Here is an 11,177-nt window from a genome sequence, read left to right on the forward strand (position 1 = left end):
GTCCATTAGGGAAACTGGCAGCCTCCACATTATATATTTAACCATCAAAGTCGTGGCGGGCGAGATTCTGAGGGTGCTACGTCACCCTAACGTGACGGTAGGCGGCGCTAGGGAGCTCACGGCCGCCCCTAGCCGCCGCGCCCTCACACCAATGAACAGCCATCAGATGTTTATCATTTCCTAACACCAGAAATCTCTATTAAATTAAATTCATCATCCTAGATGCTTTATATACCAATGCCTTCCCTGTACTTCTTTAGCTTACTTTATCTCTTTAGGTTCATATATTACATTATTTCTTCAAGCCAGTTTGAATTCTTTCACTACTTCCTTTTCTGAATGATCTATTTGAGAAGTTTCTAAATACTATTTTTCCCCTATAAAGTATTTCAAAAAATAAAGTCTCAGTCAAAAGGAGAGAGAATTCAGCATGACCTGAGTCATCATGTAACATTTCTATACAAACAGTATTTATTTGAGAAGGTAGTGGGTATAGTGTACACTATCCTATGTAGTGGGCACGTCTACACGTGCATTTACGCACAACTAAATTTAATGTGCATTAAGCAATTTTTGGCAGGTGTCAACATGTGTAGGGACTTGGCATTAATGCTAGTCCCAAGTCCCTGCAGCCCTGCCATGTGTCCTGTGGCCACCGGGGGGAGCTCCAACCTCTGGCCACATGGCAGCCATGTTGAAGCCAGAGCCAGCTGCTAGCACCTGGTAGCCATCCGGGAAACTATGATCGCTAGAATGGGCGACTAGTGTCGCCTTAGTCGGCGGGGGCACTCCCCCCCTGCAACCAGTCCCACCAGGCGGGGGTGGGGAATCCCACCCCATGGGCGATCCCACTGCCCCGAGGGACACCTGCGGCCAATTCCACAACAGCCAATCGCTGCAGCCACTTCTGGGAGTGGCTGTGGCCTCTTCCAGGAGCAGCTGCAGTGATCGGGTGATGCTCGCAGGGGGGGCACTAGCGCTCGCACTCCTTGCCCATCACCTAAGCAGTGAGCACGGCTGGTCAGGGGATGCACTGGCACTCTCAATGCTGTGCGTTGCCACCGATGCTACGCACTAATGCTATGCGTAGCCAGCTCCTTCCCTGCCCAGGAGCCACATGCCCAGTGCAGGGACAGCATACAGCAACTCCTTCCTTGCCCACCCTGCCTCCCCACGCCAGGGCTGCCCCTGCCCTTGCCAGTGATGCCCAGTGCCCTGCTGCTCCAGCTCAGCCCCTGCCAGCAACAAGCAGCACCCTATGCACCTACTGGCCATGGTGCTGGCCCCAGGGCCCCCCCTCCCCCACTCCTTCCCCAGGCACCACGACAGCTGCACACCTGCCAGTGGGGGCCAGGGCACTGGCTACAGGAGGCCTTGTCTGACCCCACCTGCTGCAGTCTTTGGTCCCTGCCACCCACACCCCCGCTATCCCCGGCCCACCTCCAGCACCACTCTCAGGACATGCACATGGGTGAAATAAAATAACAAACTTTATTACCTTCACAACACTCACCCCCATCTCTCCCCCTCAACCAACAGAGCCCCTCGCCACCCACCAAGGCTGGGCTCAGGCTGGCCCCCTAGTGGCATGGCAGACACTGCACTAAAGTTAATGCTGAGTCACATCTACACGTGCATTAATGTGCATTAATTAATCACGCCTAAATTTGATACCTGCATTTTCAGGTATCAAATTTAGGTGCGATTAGCCTAAGTTAACACGCATTAAGGGTGTGCATGTGTAGACACATGCCCGTAATGCTCATTAACTTAGGTTAGTGTGCATTAACGTGCCTCATGTAGACGTGCCCAATATTCTGTAATAATTTTTTACTGAGTATTTCATGCAAGGATCTCAGATGTCTTTACAAGTGTTAATTCTTACCATATTCCACAGTTCAGAGAAACAAGATATGATTCTTGGAAACACAGACCCCAGAAGAGACGATGTGATAGCACTGGAAATAGAAGTTAAAGGTTCAACAGAACCATTTCAACTGCTTTTGGAACCGTATGCTATTTTCATTCCTGGAGAAAACTTTATTGGTATTAATGTTAGAAAATCATTTAAGGTGTGTCTGCTTCTGATTTTGTTACTGCTTATGGTATAACCAAACCCTGTGATATTACCGAAAGCCATATTGGTACAGTCCGAGGGTGTCAAACAATGGGCCTATTGGCCATATTTGGCCCATGGAGGTGGGTCATACAGCCTACAGGACTTTTTGCCGTGGCTGTTGGCAGCCAAGAAGTTAATCCCACTGCTCCTGAAGCTCCATAATTGGAGCTGCTGGAGCCACAGTTTGTGAGGCCAACAACCCAGGGGTTAATGCTGCTAGCTGATTCTGGTTTTCGGTTGCTGCTGGTGGCTAAAATCTGTGATGTACACCACTAAGTGATGGCACCCCACAGATCAACCACTCTTAACATTTTCTCAGGGTTGCACTGCTTTCTGTACCAGCTGTGGCTCCTCTAGTCAGGTAAATTGGACTTGATTTTTGCAGGAAACTTCCTTTTAGGAGGCTTCTCCCGCAGCTGATGATCAGGGACTCAGAACAGTTTCTTCAAATTGTTAGTTTGCCCAAAGGTCCATATCAAGCAGCAAAACGGGTTACAATCACAGAAGGGTCTATATGTGTACATCTTGTCTCACTAAAACCTTATTCTTGCCTTGCAAGTCCCATTCTTTGCTCTGTCTGGGCTGAGAGAGGCACAGAGCTCTGCAGTAGATCTTCTCTGTCTGTCTCTCTCAGGGTATGGACTTGACACATTTACTTTGGAGCATTTTCAGTGCTGTTCTCTGGTATAAAGTCACTTCTGAGGAAGCCAGAAGTACATTAACTCCAGGAGAACTTCCTTGGATCTTGCAGTCTTTTTGGGTGTATGCTGTGATCTTTGTGCATTGGAGTCAGAGATGAGCAGACAGACAGCACAAACCCCCAGTATTTCATACCTTACAAATAAATAGGGGGTATTTGATAGTGGCAAAAAATAAATGGGCTTCAGAGCATGAAAGGCCCCTTCAAAGTACTTTTGGGAATATAAGTGAGGACTGTTTGCCAGCAGATCTGAAGAATTGAAGTAAGATCTGTTCTTCTCCACCATTTTTGGTAGAATGGGGGAGACAGTCTGAAAGATATGAAACATTTTAACATCCTTCTTAAAGGATAGCATAATGAGTTTTTTCAAATTTCAGTGCAAAAGTCAGCATCTATTGAACCACCTGTGCTTCAGCTGTCAGACCCAAACTATGTTGGTCCCTTTTATAAACCAGAGAAAAGGGATTTATGAGTCAGCTAACAGCAACTCATCCTTTGACCTGGAGAGTACATGCCTAGTATGAAGTTCTTCACCTGCCAGTTCTCACGGTCTTCAAATCCTTTCTAAACAAGTCCTCAAATATATTCACAAAAGACCGGTCAGGCCCTAAAATTGATGTTAGAATTTTTATTGGATGTAAGTTTTAATTTGACTTCATAGTGATTTTAAATTCAAAGACTGCGTCCAGATGAGCATGGACATTTGGTTCCCTGGGGACAGCTAGCGGCAGTGCACCTTGTGCCACTGCTAGTTGTCCCCAGGAAATGCCTGTGCCACGCGTGCTCTGGCCGTGGCAAGTTACCCCGATTGGGGTAGGGGAGGCTGGAGCCAGTATTGTGTTGGGAAACTTGCCTGGGGACCTCCCGGGGCAGCAGCAGCAACAATCCTGCTACACGGAGCCTGGCCAGCCAAACCCTAGCTTTGGGCAGCTCACGCTGCCACTGCGTGCACTACTCCACCTTTTTTTTCTGCATTTTTTTTTTTGACCCCTGGATATCCAAAATCCTCCCTGCTGCTTCCTTGCAGCGTGGGGAACAACTGAACGTATGGTATGTGGTGCCACAGATGTGTCCGCAGAGCCACATACTGCATGGCCATGCTCATATGGACGCAGCCAAAGTGTGCAGACATTATACTTGCAATATATCTTTTTTTCCAGACAGGGTACGTCTGCATATTGCCATACAGTGATGTTGTTACTGCACTGTGCCTTAGTACTTCATTTTCCTTTAAGCAGGGAGTGCGCCACTATGGCAGTGTAGCTAATGATCATGTGTGATAGCTACATCGCTGTAACATGCTGTGCAAGAACGCTGTGTGCCTCTGTGTCACCATAGGGCGATGTGTAGGCACACCCACAGTGCTATTGTCAATAAAATGTCTTGTTGCAGGCTGCTTTGAAAGCATAAAATGTTTTGTTTAGCTCATTAAATTTTAACTGTTTTAGATGTGGAACAACAGCAAATCATCTGTCAAATATTCCTGGGGAAAAATCAGTGAATGTGATATACTTGAAGTTGAACCTCATACTGGATTTATAGGTGAAATTCCTAAGCCTTGTACATGACTTTTTAAACTAAAACCCTGTAAGTTATTAAGAGCTGAAGAGCAAAGTGGTAAAGTGTCATGTTGCTAAAATGTGTATTATAAAGTAGATGCTGGGGAAGTCTTCCCACCGATTTCCTTAAGTCGTTTTTTTAAATTGCTTCCAGTTCCCTCTTCCCTCAAAAAACTGCCCCCCATCTTTCCCCTGTTCCAAGACTCTGTGCCCGCTCCATATCCATAGATTGTTTTTTTGTTTTGTTTTTTTAAATCTAGAAGCCAACGAATGCTGTGGATTTGAACTGAACTTTACTGGAGGCAAACCAGGACATGCCAGCCACAATCTGCACTGCAAAATTGAACACTCCACAGAGCCAGTTGTGCTGCACGCTGAGGCTGCTTTTAAGGTGAGGACAAACAATTTTTCAGGGGAACTAGGTGGTACTAGGATAATTGTAGCCTTTTATCTTGGCTGCCATCAAATCCAGCTGCAAAATTGGTGATACACAGATTCTTGTCCACTAACAGCTGTTGGGTGCTGTATGTGAAAGAAGTCGGTGATGTTGATCCAGTTTATACAGGGTGCCCCTTGCTTCTTCAGCAGTCTAGCACTCTGGCTATAAGAGGTGTTTATAAGTGAGAGGGATGCTCATCTCACTGCTTCTCACCCCTTGCTTTCCTCCATTCCCCTCTCTCTGCCACCTCACCATCTCCCTCTGTGTTAGGGACTCTCTGTGACCCCAACACCTCTCTCATGCCAGATGCTCTGTGTACATTTCTTGCTTCTCCCATTCATTGTCTCCCATCTTCCCTCCAGGCCAAGGCTGTATGACTGTCTGTTTCCCCCTTTAATCCCATATCCCTCGCACAAGGGTCTCATTCTGGACTTCCGCATGTTCCCCTTACCAAGGTGTGTCTGCCTCCCTTTTCTCCCATGCTAAGAGCTCTCTGCATGCCCGTTCTTCCCCTTCTTTCCCCCTGGTTATCTTTTTCTTTCTCACAAGGGGTGCCTGTAGACCTGCAGAGATGCAGTTCTGACATGCTGTAATTACAGTGTGTCCGAGCAGACTCAACGAATCGAGTCTGCTCTAGCATGCTAATTAGTGCGCTTCAGCAGCTTCCATGTCTTGTGTATTCAGCATCCCTGCACTTCAGAATAGTGGCAGGGGGCACTTTAACTAAAGCTTATTGAAAAGCTTTAGTTAAAATGCCCCCATCACCATTGTGAAGTGCAGGAAGCTGAATACACAAAACACTGCAGGCATTTTAGTTAGAGCAGCTTTCAGACCTGCTCTAATTAAAGCTCCCTCCCCCTCCCCCCCACATCCCTGGAATAATATAAAGACACCCGCTAGGACATTAGTCAGGATATCAGTCTCCCACGTGCTGACCAAGTGCAAGAGGTTCACTGTGTCCTGTACTGCCCTGTTCTGGTTTCCCCTTTTCCCCAAAGTCCGTAGGATTTTTGGATTTTTGCTCAGTAATGCCTAGAACATCCCTTGAGAGTATGAAGCTGATCAGGCAGGACATTCTGTACAAGCAAATAGAGAAGTGCCACTCAGTGGAGCATAAGGTCTCACTGTGCCTGACTAGTTATGTAGTATGGTCTGTGCTAGCAGCCAAACTATTTTCAAACAGATAGATGGCCTATCATTGACCCCTGTCCTTAGCAACTTCCGTGGTGCATAAGCCATGGACTCTGACAGTTTCTGCAAAGCAGACCTTGAAAGCTAGATGTCAAGGGGTTGCTCTTAGTTTCTGCATGGAATTTATACCACTCAAAAAAGCTAGGTGGATGACTCTGAGCAACTGCAGCTGTGTGAGACTTGTTCTCACAATTAGTTAAGAGGAAGAACACAGACTATGCTTACAGGTTGCACCCATCACTCAAAGATACCTGCTGGGGGACGGTTTGTGGGGGAAATAGCTGCTGGGCCTTCTAAATGTCTGGTGCCCAATATGTGGTATGTACAAGATGAGACCCTGCCGCTTTGTGTGTCATGTCTGTTCTATACCAGAAGGGCCTCATCCACCACCCATTTGAAATAAATGGGAAAGCTCATGCTGATTTGTTCAAGTCTCAAAACAGGATTTTGGTCTTTAGGCCCATCAGACACCCATTCATGAGGACTAAATTCATGTGCAAATGCAAATCTGAAATCTCAGTCTTCATTTTAATCAGAGGAGCTATTTCCTTGATGACCATATGATCTTTTCTGCAGCAGATATTATACTTTTGCTTTCCGATATTTTATGTAACTGTAAACATAAAACTTAACTAATGTGTGCTTTGTAATTCGGTAGTTTTGGTAAAAAAAAAATTAAAGTTATGTTATTTCGTCCTAGGGTCCAGTTCTTTCTATTGGTGTTCCATCACTTCAGTTGGGTTTAATTAAGTTGGGAGAAAATGTGTTAAGCTCCTTTGAGATTCAAAACCTAAGTCCATTGCCAGCACAGTGGAGAATGCAAGAAAGTCGAGCCTGTTTAGGTGAAAGGAATGAAGAGGTAGGTCATACCCTGTGAACAACCATACCCAGAGCCAGCTGTTCTCTCATCTTTGCTATTTATCTTTCATTGTCATTTTTCTTATCATGATGATCAAACTCTTTGCACATCAGAAAACAGTTTTATTAAGTGAAATACTGTTGCCAGTTTTCTTCATTTCCTTTTATCACAGATTCCCTGATGACCTACTTTTATGACAGGTTGAACATTTCCTTTGGGAACAGCTAGTGGCTTCAACTCCCATTAATATGAATAGAAAGTGAAGGGATTAATGAGAAGTGCTTATAATCTCTCAGAAAGATGTTATTGCAGAATTAGGGCCTATGAATATTAAACAATATATTTTAAAAAATATAAAGAATAAAAATATACAAATAATTAAAAGCTTCCTGCTGACAAAATACCAACCAACACTGCTTATGAGCACTCATGTTGTCTATTCTGTATCCTATTATTTGTCTGCAGAGTCTATTTTATAAAATAATCCCTCTAATATGTCTTGGATATGGTTTAAAGTGATTATATTCATTTCATTATTCTTCTGTACCTGCCCCGATGCCTGACTTGCCCGCTCTGTTCCCAGTTTTTTTAAACAGTTAATGTTGGTGTATTTCTAGCCATTTTGACCAGGTACTGCCTCCAACCTCATGAAAATACCCAGATTTTGTTCCACATCCACTTAACAGAAAGATCTTATGGACACAGCAGTTCATGTCATGTTCACACTCTGCTTTAGGCATCATCTTAAATCTCCTTGAAGGCTGACACCAATATGCAGTAAACCACCAAAATACTGAGCAAGCACAATATTTTGGTTTTTTGCAATCTGTATTGGCTATCTGTAAACTTCCAGACTGCTGTTAAAGTTTATTTTGACCTACATGGATCTGGGACTTCCCTGCTTGGAAGATCACATTTTACTTTTTCTCACGCAGTTGCAATTGAATTTAGCAGGTGAAAGCTGAATCTTGAGCTCCTGTGGTTTGAATGTGAGGAGGTGGGCTGACCTGGTGTTTTGATAAGAGTTTATTCTGATGTGAATTTATACCCTGCTTAGGCTGTAAAATAACCAGAAAGTATAGACCTAAAGAACATGCAGCAAATATGGGATTTGAGGAAGAGGGTGTATTGCCTGATGGTTGATAGTCAGTGGGAGTTATGCATGCTTATTTGAAGGCAAAATTTGATCTCATCACAAAGCCCGACCTTTTTTGGATGGACCAGGTCAATCCTGCAAGTCAGTTATAAGTTGCTTCCTGCTGCTAAAAATTGAAGATCTGCACCATATTCCTAGTACCTTGATCTTGATCGGTTGAGACTCTGTGGCCACATCTACATGGGACACTGACTGCACAGTTGTTATTGTGCAGTCATTTAGTACTTGCGTACCCAAGTACTAAATGTTTGCGCAGTAACCAGTGTTACTGCACAGTAGCATTCCCACATGGCTGCCTGGTGACACTGGCTGAGCAATAGCTCATTACTACTGCACAGTAGCGTCACGTCATGGCTCATGCACTGCGACGCAACTACGCAGTATTTAACGAGCTACTGCACAGTAAGCGTCTTGTGTAGACACAGCCTGTGTCCTTTAGCTGAAGCCTTTCTTCATATGTCAGAGGTATCTCACCAATCTGAGTTCTTGGTATCAGTGGTTCACTGCTGTCTGAGAGCTTCTGAGAGATGTTTGTCATGTTTGTTTCCTCTCTGTTACCAGGTCTCCCCATTCACAATTCGGCCATCTGATGGAGAATTACGTCCTTTAGGTGAATGCAGGGTATCAGTCGTGTTTGAGGCCCGCCGATGTCAGCATCTCCAGACTGTGTTAGACCTAGTGGTAGAAAACGGAGAAAAAAGGTGAGAGGTAAAGGATGGGAGGTTTCTTCACCATCTTCTATGTGTCTTGTGATTTCTATGGTTATCTCCTGAAACAGCACAATGCGTCAGAATCTCAGCACTCCGGACAGAGCATATAGCCTTTCATTAAATTATGCAAATAAGAACTTGGGTAAATGTCTGCCTGCATGCTGTTGTGTAGCTAACACATCTCACTGACAGTACCTTTGTGTGTCCGTTTCCAGTCATCTTCCTGTTTTTGCTGAAGTGCAGACTCCCCAGGCTTGTCTGATTTCCAGTCACCTAGTATTCAGTGAAATTTATATTGGAGCTCCAGCACAAGCAAACATCAGACTTTTTAACCAGATGCTGCTGCCTGCAAAATACTGTTGGGGAGAGGTAAGCAGCTTTTTAGCGTGAGGAAAAGTGTTGACAGGTTGCAATAAAGGCAGGGGCTGTAAGCACTACCACAATACAAGTAATAAAAATGATGAAGAGATGCATTGTAGAACGCGTGTGTTGTGACCGCTGTAATTGGGTCAGCAGCAGCAGTTAAATTTGGGAACCTTGTGCACCAAACCTCCTTAGATAAGAGCAACTGTCATCTGGTACTAATAGCTGGCTTGTATTCTGTATGTTGGCCTGTCAGTAGAGCAGGGATAGGACATGTTTAGCCAGTGTGCTAGAAGAGGATTGCACTAGGTAATTCCCTTTGATTCTGCAAAGCTAATGTATGATGCACCATAATAGTGTGTGATGTTACAGAGTACCAAAGAAGGTCCTTACTTTGATTGTTATCCCAACCTAGGCCTTTGTGGGCAGGCATGTGGAACAAGTGTGCAGATAATAATTACAGAAAGTGTGTAAGGGTGAGATCCAGAAGAGCGCTTGGGCACCGCAGCACCGAATGATGCAATGCATAGCTTTTAGGAGGCTGGTGCCTGGTCTGGAATCCAGAACCTGAGCAAGATTTCTTACTTGTACAGTGTATGGGGGCTCGGGACAGAATCCAAAACAAACGTGTGTAGTGTTCACGCGTTTTACGTGGAGCATTAAAATGGTCCTTGGAGTGAATGGTCATTAAAATGGTCCTTGGAGTGAAGATGGGAACCCAGGTCTCCACACTTCCAGCTGAGTGCCCTAACCACTATACAGAGTCGTATTCATTCTTGCTCTCTCTTTCTGGCTCACTGAGTGGCATAGCTGCAACAAGGCTGGAGAGTGCTGTCCCAAAACAGCCGGTCAGCTGAGGTTAGGTACCTCCAGGGATGTGGGAGATGAGTATTTGAACCCCAGAGGGAAGGAGGGAATGAAACCCAGGGCTTTTGCATCCTGAATCAGTGCTCAAACCAAGTGTTGCATAGAAAGGAGTTGCTGCCACCACTGATCTTTTAGAAAGAAGCAGCAGCTACCAGGCTTTGCTGTGTGGAAAAGCACACCCTGGGTGGGTGGGTGTGCATGGAGTACTCCAAGAATATCTAGTGGATCTAGTAGATCCAGCCCTTCCAGAGAGGTAGGTAGAAAAGCCCCTTGTTTCTGAATCTTGGGTAGGCTGAGGCATGAAAGAGGTGCCAAGTTGCTTAGACTGAGGTGCTTCTGGGCATGCTGAGAAGCAGAACCTTAGCACCTGGGAAACGTCAGGGTCAAGGAAGCCTATTCCCTAGAAAGCTTAATCACCTCTAGGGTTAGAAGGCAGCTGAGCTGCAGTGTTCAGGATCACAGATACACAGTGAAATGCCTCAATTCCCCCCAACCTCCACTTAGTTCTATTTGAATGTGGCCTTAAGCATCTAATTGCAATATTGAAATGAAGAGGTGTTTGAAGTGGGTCTGGATTTTACAGGTTATAATTGTGACCATCCACAAGTGTACAGGTTGCTTCATCCTTGTGGTTATCCTCTCTCTGAGAGTGCATTTTGAAGGGAGGAGATTTATCCTGTTGCAGGTAATGCATATCTCATCTCTTTGGCAGCTCATTGGGAGTCAGTCTGCTCTCTGCTCTGCCATTGTCACCCCAGCAAGTGGCATTTTGGGCCCAAACGAAGAAAAAGAATTGTGTGTGGAGTTGACAGCTAACACTCTGGTAAGTGTAAAAACCAGCTTAAAAATGAACCGGGAACCAGGAGTTTCTTAATTTACCACTATGAGCAGGTCACCCACCCAGCTTCCTTAATTGAGGCCTGGCAGTGCAGTGTCCAGGGTTATTGGCCAGTTTATTTTACAGGAGACAACCATGTCCCCACAGTAAAAAGAAAGCAACAAATGAAGCCAGTGTGCCAGCAGCAAACAAGCAAAGAAACCCAAACTTGCAGTCTTTCTGCAGCCCTTGAGAGAAGGCTGGAAGACTCTGTACTCCCTAAGCAGCAGTAGCATCTCCTTTCCCACTTTGAAAACTCCTGGCGCTCTGGTGTAGTGCCCAAAGACTGGAAGAAGGCCAATGTGGTGCCGATCTTCAAGAAAGGGAGGAGAGTGGA

The 11,177-nt window shown here is 45.3% G+C and overlaps 1 protein-coding gene across 1 annotated transcript in view; it reads left to right on the forward strand.

Moving 5' to 3' along the window:
* The window catches only part of DLEC1 (deleted in lung and esophageal cancer 1), a gene marked incomplete at its 5' end in the record, with an annotated part of 59,711 nt that overhangs the window by 23,232 nt on the left and 25,302 nt on the right, over positions 1-11,177 (forward strand). Inside the window, 7 exons of the mRNA XM_019549415.1 lie at positions 1,898-2,072; positions 4,268-4,361; positions 4,639-4,769; positions 6,709-6,867; positions 8,585-8,724; positions 8,949-9,102; positions 10,676-10,786. Of these exons, the coding sequence (XP_019404960.1) occupies positions 1,898-2,072; positions 4,268-4,361; positions 4,639-4,769; positions 6,709-6,867; positions 8,585-8,724; positions 8,949-9,102; positions 10,676-10,786 (964 nt within the window). The remainder of the gene's footprint in view (positions 1-1,897; positions 2,073-4,267; positions 4,362-4,638; positions 4,770-6,708; positions 6,868-8,584; positions 8,725-8,948; positions 9,103-10,675; positions 10,787-11,177) is intronic.

This window comes from Crocodylus porosus, unplaced genomic scaffold (genome assembly GCF_001723895.1).
Source record: "Crocodylus porosus isolate Cpor-Errol unplaced genomic scaffold, CroPor_comp1, whole genome shotgun sequence".
NCBI lineage: Eukaryota > Metazoa > Chordata > Crocodylia > Crocodylidae > Crocodylus > Crocodylus porosus.